Source organism: Gigantopelta aegis, chromosome 10 (assembly GCF_016097555.1).
Source record: "Gigantopelta aegis isolate Gae_Host chromosome 10, Gae_host_genome, whole genome shotgun sequence".
Classification (NCBI taxonomy): domain Eukaryota; kingdom Metazoa; phylum Mollusca; class Gastropoda; order Neomphalida; family Peltospiridae; genus Gigantopelta; species Gigantopelta aegis.
In genome coordinates, this window is record NC_054708.1 from 49,509,625 (window position 1) to 49,527,795 (window position 18,171).

Genomic DNA, 18,171 nt, shown 5'->3' on the forward strand with positions numbered 1-18,171 from the left:
TTATTTTTGGACTCTACTTTTTTCCAGATGTGAGCAGAATGACTATTCTCCATTTTTGTCTTTGACCTAACTTCTAAATTTATTCGAAATTCCACCCACCTCAAACTTACTCTCCCCCTCCTGTCCCAGACTTGGTCACTGGCAATGTCAGAGGCCAAACCTGTGATGGTTGTGCTTGAAAACATTGAGTTATATAAACATGTTAAAACTGTTCTGAGTGTTGTCATAAAAATAGATAAACACATAATTATTCGAATTTCTGTTCTGGTATGGTGAAGATGTTTCTAAATGGTTTACCTTTCTCAAATCCTTCACTGTTTCGCATAGTGGTGTGATGAGATTGGGTTCTCAGCCATTCGCGTACACAGTTTCTAATACACAGTCAGTTTCTTCATATTAAAGGTGGTAGCTTCCTTTCTGTACGTTATCGTTTTCTGATGGAACTATACAGATGATGTTGTAAATATTAACAACACAAATATAAATCTGAATGTGATCATTAGATGTCTTCATCAGATCAAATGGCGAGACGTAGCCCAGTGGTAAAAACGCTATTTCTTGTTCCAGACAGTGCACCATGTCTGGTATGGTATGTGCTATCCTGTCTGTGGGATGGTGCATGTAAAAGATCTCTTGTTACTAATGGAAAAATGTAGCAGGTTTCCTCTCTTAAGACTACAAGTCAGAATTACCAGATGTTTGACATCCAGTAGCCTATGATTAATAAATCAATGTGCTCTAGTGGTGTCGTTAAACAAAACAAAGTTTAAATCATCAAATCACTCACTACACATAATCAGGTTTTCTGATGAAACCATGGTAAGTTTTCAGATGATTTTCTGGGGGTTTTGTTAGTGAATAAACATGAGAGGCTTTAATAGCTGATTTTGCACTGGCGTAATATTCTTTTTATTATCATTAATATTGCAGAAGTGATGTGTACAAGATCCATTACTTGATGTTTGCTGTCATTTTTGTCAAGAGTATATCTAGTATGTTCCATGGGGTAAGCTATTTTGTATATTTTCAAAGTGATCTTAGGGTGCTGTTTTATTTGATTGGTTTAATAATAAAACATTTATATTTAGAGTCATAGTCCTCCTATTTGGCCAGACATTTGTCAAGATCGAATAATTAATCTGTTTTGAAAGAGTAATGAAAACCATTATTACTACATTTGTTTTGATGTGGATTATGAAAAGAAATTACTCTCATTATATGTATTTGTTATGATGCATTTATTTGTCAAAATCTACCCTTGTTATTTTGCAGGTGAACAGTTCCTTTATTCAGCATAACGGGGTCCAGGAAGAAGCGTGGGCCATCCTCTACTACATTGTCTATCTGTAAGCAATATGTGGACTTTGTATGGCAGCTAGGTGGGATTTAGCTCAGTCCTTTGAGTGCTCACTTGAGGTGCTTACATCACAGGATTGAACCACCTATGTGGATCCATTCAACTGATTGGGCTTTTCCCCATGGTATGTGCTTTCCTGTCTGTGGGAAAGTGCATATAAAAGATCCCTTTCTGCATTAGAAAAAATGTAGCGGGTTTCCTCTGTTGACTATGTGTCAGAATTAACATATGTTTGACATCCAATAGCCGATGATTAATTAATTAATGTGCCCTAGTGGTATTGTTAAACAAAACAAATTAACTTTTTATATGGCAGCTCTATTTATCTTTCTTTTCTGCTCAGACTGATGTTTTTTTGTTGTTTTTTTCAAATCACAAAAGTACATTTTGTTCTCAGCGGTATATTTTTAATGCATCATTGTGAATGGGCATTTTTATGTTTTAACTGTGATAATTGTATTCCTAGTTATGATTTATTTTTCAACAATAAACTGAGGATTATTTACAATAAATTCATTTGTGTCACACTTGGAACATTTCAGACAAGTGATAACTCATTCTAAATTCCAGGAAAGTGATTTGCATTCCATAGGAAAAATCTTGAGTAAAGTTTGCACATTTTGACAAAAATAAATTTTTAATAGCATTCACTGATCAATCACTGAAATCTGTTCATTTCTGTGTGTAGGCCATCGGTCCACATACAACAGTTCACATAATAGTTTGCAGTATACAAGAACACGATATAAGTATATAAAATACATACACTAACAACTAGCAATCACTGAATCAGTATAATGATCTTCAGATATTAAAGTAGTGTCGGAAATAGAATAAAACTTATTTTCATCAATTATGTATTTCATATTAAACTGACATGTAAATATTTTGTACATATCTATTTAATGATACTCCACCTAATTTAGTATTTACTTGTTTGGGTTCTCATTGATGTACAAGATGGTGTTTACTCTTAAAATTAAAAGAAAGATGTCAGTAAACATGTGATTTGTGTACTTTATTGGAATAGTGTAAGTAATTCTATTCTATTTCCGACACTACTTTAAGGCTTAAAGAAGCATCTGTTCAACAATAGTGGGAGGTTTGTTATTATATTTTTAGGTGGACAAAAAAAAAACCCAATTCTGAGATAAAATCAAGGTGATTTGTTTGATACCCAATGGCTGGTCTCTATTTTTGTGCTGGGATGTCCTTGAACATCCATTCATTCCAAGGTGAATGCCAGTGTAATCATGCACCTCAGTTGTGAAGGACAGGAATTTGCTAAGAATGGCTTTTATCAATTACGATTGAAAAACAATTTCTATTTTGTATAACTAGTACTGTAAATCCAGGATAGAATTACTATTATTTCACGTTTTTTTTTTTTTAACACAAAAAAGCTTGTAATTATTGACCATTTAATCATTATTAAAGTATGCACTCTTTGTTTCGTTTCAGAATCCGAGTGGCGCTGATGTTCATTACCATAATCCTGATCGGGGCTGGCTGGGCGTTTATCAAGCACATGTTAAGTGACAAGGAGAAAAAACTCTTCCTCATTGTCATTCCACTTCAGGTAGGAAATGTTGGAGTTGTAGTTAGGAAACGCATATTAATAAATAGACATTTTGTTGATAATACTTGGAATAAATTAGTTCAAATTATGACTGTTATTGTTCAAGTTTATGATGAAATTAATTTTATTGTTCATTCATTTGGTATGTCTTCATAGTATTTTTGTCCATGTGTCCATCTCACCTATAGCTTTCTGGATGGTTTTTTTGACAGTGGCTTGAAATATTGAGTTAAAATTTTGTTTGTAGCTTTTTGCATATACCATTGCAGATCAAGTTTGACTTCCGTTACCATTTACCTATTTTTGAAGAGTTATGGCCCTTAAACTTAAGAGATTTGAACATTTCTTTTCTGGACTTTCTGTTTACATTTTCCACTCCAGCCAGCGCACCACGACTGGTACACCAAAGGCCGTGGTATGTGCTATCCTGTCTGTAGGATGGTGCATATAAGAGAAAAATGTATCGAGTTTCCTCTCAAAGACTACATCAAAATTACCAAATGTTTGACATCCAGTAGCTGATGATTAATAATTCAATGTACTCATGTGGTGTCATTAAACAAAAAAAAACCTCTTCTTTTGTTTGCAATGCCTCAAGATATTGAACCAGAAGTTTGTTCACAAAGCTTTATCATGTACTATTACAGATCACGTTTGACTTTTAGGATGATTTTCCCATTTTTGAAAGAGTTATAGCCTGTGAACTTAGTAGATGCAAAAATGTGTTTTCTGTAACTTTTTTTTTGCAATGCCCCAAGATACTGAGCTGAAATTTTGTGAAAATTAAGTTTCACTTTCATGGCAATTTACTCCTTTATTTTTACAGAGTTATGGCCCTTGAACTTAGGAGACATGAAATTTTGTTTTCCAGACTGGTTTTTTTCCAATGCCTGAAAATATTGAGATAAAATTTTGTATATTGCTTTATCATGTAGTTGCAGATTAAGTTTTACTTTCATGGTGATTTACCAGGGTTTTTTAATAGAATTATGGCCCTTGAATTTAGGAGATATGAAAAAATATTTCACCTGGTAGGGAGATGTATTGCTTTAGCAGTACTCTCTGAATGCTTGTTATAACTAGCTAACGTGGTGTGCATTATAACCGTAAATTATTATTTAAAGATTCAAAATTTTATTAGTTGAATTAATCAAATTTTGAAATGAAATGAAATTATGTACAAATACATTCCAGCTTGCAAATGAAAAATTGTATACAAATGAGTATATTAACTGAAGTAATCTTGAATATTAAATAAACAAAGGTGCACTAACCTTTCAGCTATGTTAAAGTTTGTAGATGTTAGATTGGATAGTTAGGTTGATTCAAGATAAACATTGGCACAGTGTTATATTATTTTAGATATTAAATCAAATAGTGCAAATGATTCTAGACAATGTTCTATATAATATTGATTCTAGAGGATAATGGACATGTTATATTCTTGTAGAACTTGGTGATTTCTAAACATAGTTAACCACGTTGATTCTAGAGGAGAGTGATGTGATGTTGTATTTCTCTAGATCTTAGATCAGATAACTTGATTGATTCTAGAGGAGAGTGATGTCAATTTATATGTCTGTAGATCTTGGATCAGATAACCTGGTTGATTCTAGAGGAGAGTGATGTAATATTGTATTTCTCTAGATCTTGTATCAGATAGCCTAGTTGATTCTAGAGGAGAGTGATGTAGTGTTGTATTTTGTTTAGATCTTGGATCAGATAGCCTAGTTGATTCTAGAGGAGAGTGATGTGATGTTGTATTCCTGTAGACCTTGTATCAGATAGCCTAGTTGATTCTAGAGGAGAGTGATGTGATGTTGTATTCCTGTAGATCTTGTATCAGATAGCCTAGTTGATTCTAGAGGAGAGTGACGTAGTGTTGTATTTTGTTTAGATCTTGGATCAGATAGCCTGGTTAATTCTGGAGGAGAGTGAGGAGGGACAGATGTCGTATTCGACATGGAAGGAGATATTCATTCTTGTTGACCTTCTCTGCTGTGGTGCGATACTCTTCCCTGTTGTTTGGTAAGTTTTTATTTTAGAGATTATTTTTTCTTTCAGTTATGGCAGTATCTTTGATCAATCGGGGTCGGGATGTAGCCCAGTGGTAAAGCACTCGCTTGATGCGCGATCGGTCTAGGATCGATCCCCTTCGGTGGGCCCATTGGGTTTTTTCTCGTACCAGCCAGTGCACCACAACTGGTATGTTAAAGGCCATGGTATGTGCTATCCTGTCTGGGATGGTGCATATATAAGATCCCTTGCTACTAATGAAAAAATGTAGCGGGTTTCCTCTCTATGACTGTCAAAATGACCATATGTTTGATATCCAATAGCCGATGATTACTAAATCAATGTGGTCTAGTGGTGTCGTTAAACAAAACAAACTTTTTCACCCTCTCTCTGACTGTCAAAATTACCATATGTTTGACATCCAATTACCGATGATTAATAAATCAATGTGCTCTAGTGGTTTTGTTAAACAAAACAAACTTTTTCCCCCCTCTCTATGACTGTCAAAATTACCATATGTTTGACATCCAATTACCGATGATTAATAAATCAATGTGCTCTAGTGGTTTTGTTAAACAAAACAAACTTTTCCCCCCCTCTCTATGACTGTCAAAATTACCATATGTTTGACATCCAGTTACCGATGATTAATAAATCAATGTGCTCTAGTGGTTTTGTTAAACAAAACAAACTTTTTTCCCCCTCTCTATGACTGTCAAAATTACCATATGTTTGACATCCAGTTACTGATGATTAATAAATCAGTGTGCTTTAGTGGTTTTGTTAAACAAAACAAACTTTACTTTGATCTTTCTGCTTTTGAACCATCAATATTTGAATGGGTATATGCATATAGACACATATATTATTGAATCTACCAGTTATTATAAGCGGAAAAAAAAAAAAAAATGTGTTCACCAAAAAATATTTTTGGCAATAAAATATTTTTCAGGTCAATCCGCCATCTTCAGGAAGCCTCAGCAACAGATGGGAAGGCTGCAATCAATCTAAATAAACTAAAGTTATTTCGACAGTTTTATATTTTGGTAAGTATTTATATATTATGTGTATTTCTTACCTACAGTAATATTCAAGGTAATTTGGTAAATCAGTTGTTCACTTAGCAGGTAATTGGTCATTATTATTAGCCAACAGTTTATTGCATTTCATCTCGTCTTTATGAAGTAAATAGGCAAGATACAGGGCTAGCCCTGGGTGGGTATTTTTGTTTGCCAAAAGATTTGCCAATCTAAATATGTATTCGCCAATTACTTTTTGGCATTTCAGTCAAAAGATTTTGTTTTTAATCTCATTCTTTATGATAATATAGAATATGCTAAAATGTACTTATTATTCAGTTGACGTCTTGCATAACATTGTTTATGGAGATCTATTTTTTTTATTAATCTAATAGTGAATTGCTGTTGATGTCTATAGGGCTGGCTGTAGTCCAGTGGTAAAGTGCTCGTCTGATGTGTGGTCAGTCTAGGGTCGATCCCCGTCGATGGGCCCATTAAGTTATTTCTCATTTAAGTTAGTGCACCACGACTGGTATATATCACAAACGAGGCAGTTTTACTTTTTGTATGCATCAGATAATTATATAAATTGTATGTTTTTCTGTAATTTGAAAGAAGCAAGTCAAATTTGATCTGAAATATGTTCCCCCAAAGATTCACCGGACTAAGATATACATTTTATATATATTTTTGCACCACAAGTGTGAAATGGTAAGTAACGGTACATAAAGTTTACATATTTAATAACCTAACAAGTTATATCATTCATTATCTTTCGACGTGTGTGTGCAAAATGCTGGAATAAATGTAGTCCAGAACAGGACCCAATTCCCTGTTGGTTTTATTACAGTTTTTTTTGTTAATATGATGAGACATCAAAATAATTTGAAGTGACAAAAGGAGTTTTTGTCCAGTTATGGAGCCATTCAACAATTACATAACGTAAGATCTGACTTTTTATTAACCCTGCCCCCATAATGTTTTGTAATGACGACAATACTCACTCCTCTAAACTTATCTAACAATTGTCTTCCACCCACTTCCTTCTTTTCCTGTCACTGGCATTAATTTTACCAACATTATAAATTTAATATTAGATTTTCTGTTCTTATTTTGTTTATCCTTTTCTTTTCTGCTTTATATAAAGATATAAAACACTAGTCCCATCAGACTGTGTTACCCCTCCAGATATTTTTCCAATGCCACAGGCCTATAGGCATATGTATTTTTAATCTCTTTGGTAATAAATAGATGTATGTAGACAAATAAAAATTTTTTTAGAAACAAAATGGCCAGACTGGCTCTTGTTTTATTTTATGATTTTTTTTTTTTAAATTAAAATACGTAACGCTTGATTATACCCACTCCCTATCCCATGACATCGTTTTGTAACTCCTCCCCTAACTTACCGTTATGATTTAATACTGAATACAATTCATAATTATATTGCTGTCGAAGTCGCCCCAAATAAAGACAAAGGAAACATCTTTATATGTTATTGCTATTAAAACACTGCCGTGCAACTGTCTTTCACAAGTGGAAATAAAGCTCTCTTAGTTTCACTCTGTGTTTTGAGAGTTTTGTATTTTTTTGCAAAGGGCGGAGGGATGTATCACGTCGGCATTAATATTTTATCAGTAGACATAGCACAAATAAATTATAAATTCCCCAGTAAATATGTTTGAAATAAAATCTGTAAATGTAGAAAGTTTTAATTAATAATGATTGTATATAAGTGAGAAACGGTATATATTCCTCACCAACGCACCCATTCGTGGAAATGAACTCAACCATATGACCTAGATTTACAACATTAACCGGTACAACAAAATAAAAAGTAAAACTTGTTGTTGGTAATAATAAAACATTTAGTATCAACAATGCAACATGTCTTAAACAGTATTTCATAGTATTTAATCGCGTTTTCTAGCTTTACGACAAGAAGCTGACAGTACACTATTGAATAGTAGACTGGCCACACGGAAGTTCAAACTAAAAGCGGATCAATTGAACAAAATTGGTTGAAAGCATGTTTGGTTCTAAAAATCGAGATAGAAGCAATCTTTCACAAATTCTTTAGCCAGACCAAAAACTCTTTCGTCAATTTTTTTTAATTTTTGCAATTGCTGACTTTGGTGAACGACAGCGCGAGCCCTGAAGATATAGGTTTTACTTTATCGATGGTGACAGTGGTGTCAACTTTTGTGTTAATGTCTTGCATTTAGATCTGTTTCTCACAAACTATAAGTTCTAGATCAGCGAAACTTGGCTTATAGTTACATATAGAGATCTTCATCACAATGAACTGAAAAATGTTATAGTAGGCAAGACATTTAACTGCAGAATTGTTATTGAATTACCATTACCTGCTGCCTTGAAATTACTATTTACTTTTACTATGTGTTAACTTTTTTTTTCTCTCTTTGCAGGTTGTTTCTTTTATTTATTTCACAAGAATTGTAGTTTATTTACTAAAGGTAAGTTCATCTTTTAGAATTACCTGTTTATCTATCTTCTCAGTTATTTTGTAGTGTAAAAAAAAAAGGTGTGTGTGTTCATTTTCAATACTATAATCCAGTTTGTAATCATATTTAGCTAAAAATAAAAGTAATAGTTTCTCATTTATGGCTACTTAGCCTGAATTCAAGTATATCCCAGAATATCACTAACAAGCGGGATATAACAACTGTAGCTGCTTTAATAAAATATTTTTCAGGTAAATTAAATTTATATATATTTTCAGACAGTATTTTGTTGGAACAATAGTAGGTCATCTGCTGTGTGACCCTGCCTTTAATTAACCATTTCCAATACGAAGGTGTTAAACAGTTCTAACACAGTAACCCAGTGTTTGCCATGAGCAAGATCAAGGCGAGCTGAAGATCACTCTCCTGAAATGGTGCTAGGTTAGCATATCACTTGAAGTATCAAATAGAATGTATTAACACATGTACTGCATGGTGATCAATTTGCCACTCTAGTGAAACTGTACAGGTAAGAGGGGAGTGGGGGAGGGAGAGGGAGTGATCACTTGTCTTTTCTAGTGAAGACTGATAACCCACTGGTTGTGGGTGTGTTCGTTCTTTCAGATAGCTTTACCATTCCGGTATGAGTGGCTGACCGAGATGTCTCGTGAGTTGGCAGTTCTGGTGTTCTTTCTCGTCACCGGCTACAAGTTCCGGCCTGCCTCTGACAATCCTTACCTTCAGGTGCCCCAGGAGAGTGATGATGAAATCGAGATGGAGGAAGTGTAAGTGTTCTCAGGTTATTTTCTATAAGGTTCTGCCAGAAAATACTTTGAGGGTATGTAATAAAAACAAAACAGATCATAGGTACTAGGTAGTTATAGTTTTGAAATGTTTTGAAATCGGATACTGCATTTCATATACTTTAACAAATGGAAAACAACAGTTCTCTTACTATAATCTTTTTAAAAATTAACAAAAATATATATTCATTAATTTCTTAGATTTTAGAGTACATCATTTTACTCTTCGTACCCTCTTGCAGAAACCCTAGACTAGGCTATTTTACTCTGCCGTTGCTGTTTTTTTAAGTAGTAGAAGCCACTAGGTTTTTTGTCTCTTGACCAAGTGTCGAATGTACCGAGGTGTCCTTAAAGTTAAATGGATATTCCATCTTTTGTATCCTGAGCTGCTGTTACTAAGGTACAACATTTCTTCAGAATCAAATGGCTGCCAAGTGTATTTTATTTTTAGTACCATAGTATACAGAGTATATTGACTAATATAAATACTATATGTTACAGACATGTACAACAGTAAGTACTACTGTGTATTCATTTTTTATGGCTGTTCAAAATTGTATTGCGCAGGGCTCTGAAAATTGCCAGACTGATTGTTTTGTTCGCCTGGTGCTCATACAGGCCAATTTTTGTGTGGCCCATTTTTTATTTCAGGGAACATTGTGATTTCAAAATCTTGATTAGTGATATTTCTAGTCAATTGAAAATTGATTAGCAACAACTACTAATGTTTTAAAAGATGTAGCGATCACTGAAACTTGCATAGCTGAACAAAATGTTCTCTGCATTTGCATGTTAAACTTGGGGCGTCGTATACTTGGTTCAAATAGTTCACACAAACTGTCAATTCTCAGAAGCTTGTAGGGCATATATACATTTTATTGTTTAGTTTGTTGAATTGTTTTAGATGTTTTTCCACCAGGAACAGTATACAGCTTTAGGCGTTTCTTTTCTAGGCTATAGTGCCTCCACATTCATGCAGTAAAGGTAGGATAAAAATTTGCCAGTGCAAATTCTGATAAACATATTCTGAAATTTGTTTACATTCAATTACATTGGTAAATATAATTACATGTGAAACCAATACACTGGGTGGCGAGTTCAATGCATATGAATATAAGGTGGCGAATACATATACTTATGTGGAAAAAAACAAGTAAAAAAAAAAAAAAAAAATGTAAATTTGAATGTAATATTGCCAATGTGTCTTGAGTTATAACAACTTGGGGGTTTTATGCTGTTTTTTGTTTATTTGTTTTGATATGTTTTTGTTTGGGGGTTTTGTTGGGAGTTTTTTGTTGGTTTTGGAGGGGGGGGGGGCTTGGGGGGAGGAAGCTGTATACGGAAAACTAACATACAATAATGTTCTCACAGGTTAAAAGTTATTGGACACTGCACCAGTCAAAATCAACCTGCCACCCAACCCTCCAAAATGCTTTGACTACTGTTTTAATAATGTTTTCAACTTTACTAATACAATAGTCTGTTTTGTTAAATTGTTGTTGTTGTTTTTGTTATTTCTACACTAGCCAATAATGCAATTTTATTATCATAAAGTATGTCTAAATTTAATTTAGCACCCAGGACATAATTATAATGAAGAAATGAAAGATTACTTATCATTCTTATTAAAAAGAGTAGATTGTCAAAAGATCACTACAAATGTATCTATGGTTTGTTAACTACGTTTGAAGGTATCAAATAAAATGGATGTTATTTTTTTTAGCATTTCTGATTACATTACATTGGAAAAGCACAGAATTTGCAGATATTAATGAAATACATTCTCATTGTGCAAATAGTACTGATTAGTCCCCTACTAGTCCAACCAAAGGGGACTGTAGGTTTCGTCTCCATCCATCTGTTTGTCCGTCTGTCCTACATTTAATTTTCCAGTCTTTTTTTTTCCTAAATGCCTCGAGGTGTTTTGTGTATAGCTTTATCATATACTGTTACATACAAGATTTGACTTTCATGGCATTTGACCTATTTTGCACAGAGTTATGGCCCTTGAACTCGGGAGATAATTTTTTTTAAAGGATATGGTTGGGAACTTGTCTTTCTTTAGCAGTACTCTGGAATGCTTGTTAGTTATTAATGTACTGGAAATAAATAACAGGTATTTGATTTAGGCTCTTGACAATACCGGTTATATTGCGACGACCCAGGAAAACTGGTTGTCTAGTAAATGGTCAATTTACTAATTAAGGGAAACGTCACCAACAAATGTTCAATTTCATCACTGTTTATTAATAACAAATAAATTTTAACAGGTTAACATCTCGTTGAATGTATATGTATATGTCTCCTTTAGTAATTAAATAATCAATAATAGCTCTATACTAACACTAAATTATTCCATTGCTAAATAACTAACAATATATTCTACTCAATGTATTTAACAAGTCAGGTGATGACCTTAAAAGACTGAGTTCAGTCATCTGCCAATACTTTAACCAATTAATTAGGAACTCAACAGACTGAGTCTAGAAAAAGATACAGGTAATGGATTTTGTACTAAAATATCCTCCTTAATGCTTCACTAGAAAAATACTGTAGTCTACAAACAATATCTCAAATTGTTTGTCAAATACTAGTGCACACTGCACTTGCACTTACTTCACTGGTACAAAACAATACAAACAATATCCAATTGTTTGCCTAATCAGTGTACATGCACAAGCCTCGTGTGTGCACACTCTATTCTTTATACACTTGTAATTGAACTTGTCACATAAATATCCACAATACCCGTGACCTACACATTTATGTGCTGGGTATTGCTTACTCTATTCCCTAACTTAATTAATGCATAGTCAAAATCTATTTCTATTTCTTAGCAAGTTTCGTTTCATGGCCTAAAAATGAGTCTGGTCCTTATTTATTATATTAAAACATCTGCTAAATCTTTATTGTCAATTACTACACCAACCCACCTAATAGGACGAAATACTGACAACAACCCGACTGACTATACAATGACGTGATTACGACCACACTAGATGACGCGATTGACCAGACTAACCAACATTGGCTGGATTGCTATTTATACCCCCGCCACATTCTACGTTTGGCGTAATTCTACTATGGTTGGAACGACAGAATTATTCTACTCTTTATTGGATAAATTGCCAATAACGCTAAAATTAACTCTCTTAGCCAACTGTACTTAATTTTACATATTTTATAAGATATTTCTCATATTTTAAAAACACATAAATACATAATCAGCTAAAAATAGCACTTTACCTTTGCAAGATGAATGTCGTCTGCAAAACAGTTGTTTATGACAGGAAGTATTTCAGAACGAGGCTCTGGTGCCATTTTCGTATAACATATATGTTACGAGCTACTATTGCTAACCTTCAATCTTATTTCCACTTGGAAACTGATAACATCTCTCATACGGTAATAAATACCTCCATTAATGCTAAACAAATCTAATGATATGTCGTATGAATTGTGAATAATTCAACTTCCCATTAAAATAAGTGTAAACAAGAATGTAAACAAACGTTCTTGTTTGATTCTATTAAAAGTGCATTATCTTCCAATACGAACATCAACAATAATGCAGATATTATTTATAAAATACACCACTGGTAATGTCACACATTACCAAATCCTTACAATATTACATAAGTTTTTATAAATTATTTTCGGTGCATGCATGGTGGCAGAAAACAAATGGAGTACTGAGAACACTGTTATCTAATTGTTCACAAGAAAACAAATGGAGTACTGAGAACACTGTTATCTAATTGTTCACAAGAAAACAAATGGAGTACTGAGAACACTGTTATCTAATTGTTCACAAGAAAACAAATGGAGTACTGAGAACACTGTTATCTAATTGTTCACAAGAAAATTGCAGCCATTCAAAATGTATTATTCAGTGCTACAGAAGCTAAGGGAAATTGCCAGTGTCTGGTTGACTGTACGGAACTTAGGTATGGTATCAGTCTGATAGCTGACCGGTTTTGGTATTACACCACTGATGTAGACAAGTATAAATCTGTGCACTTGGTCTGACATTGGTTTTTCGTTTTGCATGAAACAGAAACATGTACGTTTTACTCTTACGTATAACTATATATTCATGTCCTCGGTTCAGTTGGTGATGAATATGAATACAGCTTTGATATAGGTTGCTTTTAGGTGCACTGAATACTGTGATAAAAATTTTGTGATAACTGGTTTTTTTGTGATTTACAGACTGACAAAAACTGGATCGACGGAGTCAGTTGTGAAAGTGAACCAGAGGAATTCTGAGAGCACGGAGAACCTGATGAAGCAGCGTGAGAGTAGTCACGAGTACGACTGACGGACGCACGGACTCATGGATACGTTGCAGGGACCCCAGCGTTCAGTTACACAAACAGACAACTCATTGCAATGCGCTTTTATATAACATACAATCATGAGAAACAAGAGATTATTACATGAGTGGGAGTGACATTCACAATTTATTAAATAGGTTTGATAACGAAAAGTGTGCATAGAGATTATTACATTAGTTTGTGTATCAAGCACCTATTATATATTCCCACGCAGAAATTATAGGAATACAACAGTTATCAAACCAGGTTAATAAATTTGTATATGGCACCCATGTTAATGTGGTGATTTATTTATCCTCGGAACATCTTATGCATGTGAAAGCTTTATTGCAGTGATCGTACCAATTTATGGCACTGTTTATTTTTAAATATGACTTCTAACCACTTGAGTATGATGTGTGATGACTAAACTTGTTTAATTTTGAGTTTCATTGTTAAAGTGTTTATTTTTGGTCAGAGGGATATAAAATATAAAACTTGTAAAATATAATTGTTAGACTTTTTCATCCATACTGGAAGCTGTTTTTGTTTTAACCCATGTTAGAATTAGGGTGGCAGTTCCAGATTTTGTGTACTAACTGTAAAGTTAAGTTGTCTTAATATTTGTGACAAGTTGTTTAATTTTGATGGTGATGACTGTTGCAATTATGTGAATACGTTTTAAACTACATTTTGTCAAATGTTATTTATTTTTGTGAATTCTTAAAGTTATTGACCATAGTGTGTAAGCATTGTTAAATATGTTTGGTGATTACAGCTTTTTCCACCCTATTAATTTACACACTGTTTCATTGTGTTTCTGGGTGTCCTGGTTACTATAGTAACTTGAAATGCATTTTATACGTAACGGTATGCACTTGTCAAACAAGTGTCGGCAGCTTTAACAGTGCACTTGTATTTAAGTAGTTGGCCTTTTTTCCATTAACCCGATGCTTTGCACAATTTCTCATGAGAGTCCATATCTGCATTTTTTGCCAGCAGATTACTATACATTATTTGACATTACAGTGTACATAAAAAGGAAACGTCTTCACCAAGTGGAAAACTCACGCATGGACAAAATTGCTCATTGATCAGCCTTTTTTTCTGTGTGGAAACCTATATGAAAAATATTCTGTGTACCAGTATATGCTGTATATCAATAAATTTGCTTGCAGAACCAAGTTAATGCAAAACAGGCCATAGAAATAAAGAACGTGAATTTATCATGTGCACTGTGAATCTTTGTTTTATAATGTCTTGTTATTGATTTTTAAATTTGATGTCAAATCTAACTGAAATGTATACTGTTCCAATTGTCGTTCCATTCATGTGTAGATAAAGCCGCGTTATAGTGTAGTCTGATTAATGTAGGTGAGAGGAGGGTAGGCTTCCACCGTTAAACATTGGGATGGGGTTTATCACAAGGATGCTGACATGGATTAAAAAAAAAAATTACATACAGATAGTGTATTTGACAAAATTAATGGGGAATGAAACCCATTCTCCACCCATTCCCCTATTCCTCACCCATTCCATTGTCCCTGCTAAGAATGCATATGTTAAGTAGGTTGATATATTGTCAGAATGTTTGGAGTATTTTCTGAAGGTGCTTGTAAAAAAGGTATTAAAACCTACTTGTACAAGATTGAATCATCAGAATGTCAAGTGTCTATATTTGATGAATTGTGCTCCTACACATCAGTATTAAATTTTAAGACGATAAATTGTGGTCCTGTTTAATAATTAAAGTATGTTTAAAACCAGTGAACCATGTAGTTATTAACAATGAAAATGCGTGAAGAAAAACTTGATTTAAACTGCAGTTACATATTAAAACTCATCTTTCTTAGGTTTTACTGATAATACATGTACTTAATTTATTCTATGATTCAAAAAATAGTTTAGTCTATGATCAAACACATTGTCTATATGGACATAACATTCTGTGTTTTTTGACAGACGTTTAGGTTTTCTCATAGATATCTAACTCGTCTACGCATCAAGTAGCTCCCTTCAGCTTTATTCCATTCTAGAAAGGGTTTTACTTATAATTTAGTTTTTACATTTAATCTTAATATAGTAATAAAGACATTTATAACCGTGCAATAGAAAAATATTTTATTGAACATGTATACCTAGCCAAGAATGACGTCATGTTTATTGCCAGGATGCTTGGTGTTCATTAAATTCCATAAAATTCAACCAACTTTCATATCGAAGTAAGTTGTGTTATTTAATTAAACTTTTGTTAATCATAATATTGAATATTGAAAAATGGTATGTAATAAATACAGAACCAGATACCACCTGTTTTTTCATGTTATTTATTGCACTTGTTTATAGTACACAAGATGTGTACCACTCGAATGCTACGTGGTCTCGTGGTATAATATTCTTGCAGAATATAATAAACTCATGCAATAAATAACATGGCAAAAAACTAGTATCATATGTGGTTCTGTCTATATACCACCTGGAATTAGTAAGGCCAGTCGTTTTTGATTAATAGGTTTACGGATCCGCCGAAGTTCATTAAAAAGTCCCGCTGGAAAAATAAAAATGCAAACCTACATTTTTTTATTTTTTTTACCGCCGTTCTGACCAAAAATAAAAAAATAAAAAAAGTAATTCAAGGGTATTTTTCCCAAAATTATACTTGTCAAATCATATTCTGTCTTTGTTAAATTATTTATTCAGAAGTATGTTGCGTTTTGACTTTGCCGTGTACTGTGTGGGTGCACAGGTGCATGGCCACCATCTTGTTGTTGTTGTTATTGATACTTGCGGAAAGCGGCTATATGTCGAAATAAGAATTTCAAGTAGCAGAATTGAACAGTTTATCTCGTGGCAGGCCATCGGTCTACAGGCTGGTAGGTACTGGGTTCGGATCCCAGTTGAGCCTTGGGATTTTTAATCGAGATACCGACTCCAAACCCTGAGTGAGTGCTCCGCAAGGCTCAATGGGTAGGTGTAAACCACTTGCACCGACCAGTGATCCATAACTGGTACAACAAAGGCCATGGTTTGTGCTATCCTGCCTGTGGGAAGCGCAAATAAAAGATCCCTTGCTGCCTGTCGTAAAAAGAGTAGCCTATGTGGCGACAGCGGGTTTCCTCTAAAAAAAAACCTGTCAGAATGACCATATGTTTGACGTCCAATAGCCGATGATAAGATAAAAAATCAATGTGCTCTAGCGGCGTCGTTAAATAAAACAAACTTTACTTTTTGAACAGTTTATCGTAGTATGTCTGTATTAACTAATTCAACATCATAAATACATATTAAAAGTATAAATCAATAAGCATCTATGTATAATACAGTATTTATATGCCTGAATGCCAAAGCAGTAAAATTACGACATGTGCTGACCAATTTCTGTTGAATCCGGGTCGTTTCGCCCTAAAACCATTTCGAACCCTGTGTTGTTTCGCCCTTAGACCCGTTCACCCAGGGTTGGTTCGTTCTAAAATCTTATTCATACGGAGTCGTTTCACCCCAAAAGTGAGTCGATTAGCCCCGATTATATATTTATTAGTGTAATTGTTTTGAAATTACATGAATATATCCACATTAGTTATTTAAACGAGATATAAATACTCTAACTGAAAGAAAAGAACATGCGAACTATTAAATGAGTGCACTTCATATCTGTTAAGACTACGCTGATATAAAGACATTTTGTTGGATCTTAAATATATCGGGCATGATACTTGTGTGACAAGATTTGAAACTATTAATAAAAACAAATTTCCATCCAAAATCTTGCATGAACTTTTGTGAATTTCTTTTATAATTAATATCCTCAAATTATTATGAAGTACTTTAGGTTTTTTCCATGACTTGTAGTATCATACCTGTGTATTTAAAAGGACAAAATATATTCAAACCAATGCTACATGCAGAGTGGTGTATTAAACAACCCGGGAAGCAGAATGGTAGTGAATGAGAAAGTACATGCAACCACAAAATCCATTTGCAACATACCTATGTGTGTGTGTTCATGATGAATAATCTGGAATTGAAAAATTTCTTCTTTTTTTTCCTCCGACAGAAAAAAAATTGGTCAGAAAAACATTATTATAAAATGGATCCAAAACTTTTATTTTTATTTTTATTTCGACCACCTACATATATTTTGTGGGAAAAAATCCGTAAACCATTGAATAAAAAATAGGTGGCCTAATCTCTAAAAGTTGATCGTGATGTGGTTGGCTAAGATATTTTTACGAGTATCATTGTATTTACTTACAACTATTTTGTTTTGTTTTTGTATAAATCACTAGAGCAGTTACTTTTCAGAAGGTTTTTGGGTCATATCATATATTATCTAAATAGTGTGAATCTATTGTTATTTCTATCTAGTCATTTATTTTTTTCAGGGATTCTGTTTTTGTTTTTTAAACCCTCCCTTTACCCATGTATGTGGTATGCTGGTTACCATGACACTCTACTCATTAGATCTTTCTTGCTGAGGTGTTGTGAAACATTCATTCATTGTTCCAAATGTCTGCCTCACTGATAATCTGTTAGTGTTACAGTATTCCTCTAGGCTTGCTTTTTTTTCTTTTTGGAAAAGTCTTTTGTCCATATATTTTTCTTGAATCAATATTGAC

At 33.6% G+C, this 18,171-nt stretch overlaps 1 protein-coding gene across 4 annotated transcripts in view; it reads left to right on the forward strand.

Moving 5' to 3' along the window:
* Nucleotides 1–16,166, forward strand: part of LOC121383286 (protein GPR107-like) — a 31,179-nt gene extending 15,013 nt beyond the window's left edge. For 2 of the 4 annotated variants that reach the window (XM_041513204.1, XM_041513205.1), the window contains exons 8-15: nucleotides 931–1,006; nucleotides 1,273–1,346; nucleotides 2,819–2,936; nucleotides 4,834–4,964; nucleotides 5,905–5,998; nucleotides 8,401–8,448; nucleotides 9,061–9,221; nucleotides 13,452–16,166. In XM_041513204.1, coding sequence (XP_041369138.1) covers nucleotides 931–1,006; nucleotides 1,273–1,346; nucleotides 2,819–2,936; nucleotides 4,834–4,964; nucleotides 5,905–5,998; nucleotides 8,401–8,448; nucleotides 9,061–9,221; nucleotides 13,452–13,560 — 811 coding nt within the window. In that variant the 3' untranslated portion in view covers nucleotides 13,561–16,166. Of the gene's footprint in view, nucleotides 1–930; nucleotides 1,007–1,272; nucleotides 1,347–2,818; nucleotides 2,937–4,833; nucleotides 4,965–5,904; nucleotides 5,999–8,400; nucleotides 8,449–9,060; nucleotides 9,222–9,740; nucleotides 9,772–10,192; nucleotides 10,534–13,451 lie in introns of those variants that run through there. The other 2 variants (XM_041513206.1, XM_041513207.1) reach the window with 2 other exon arrangements.
* The last annotated feature ends 2,005 nt before the right edge of the window (nucleotides 16,167–18,171 follow it).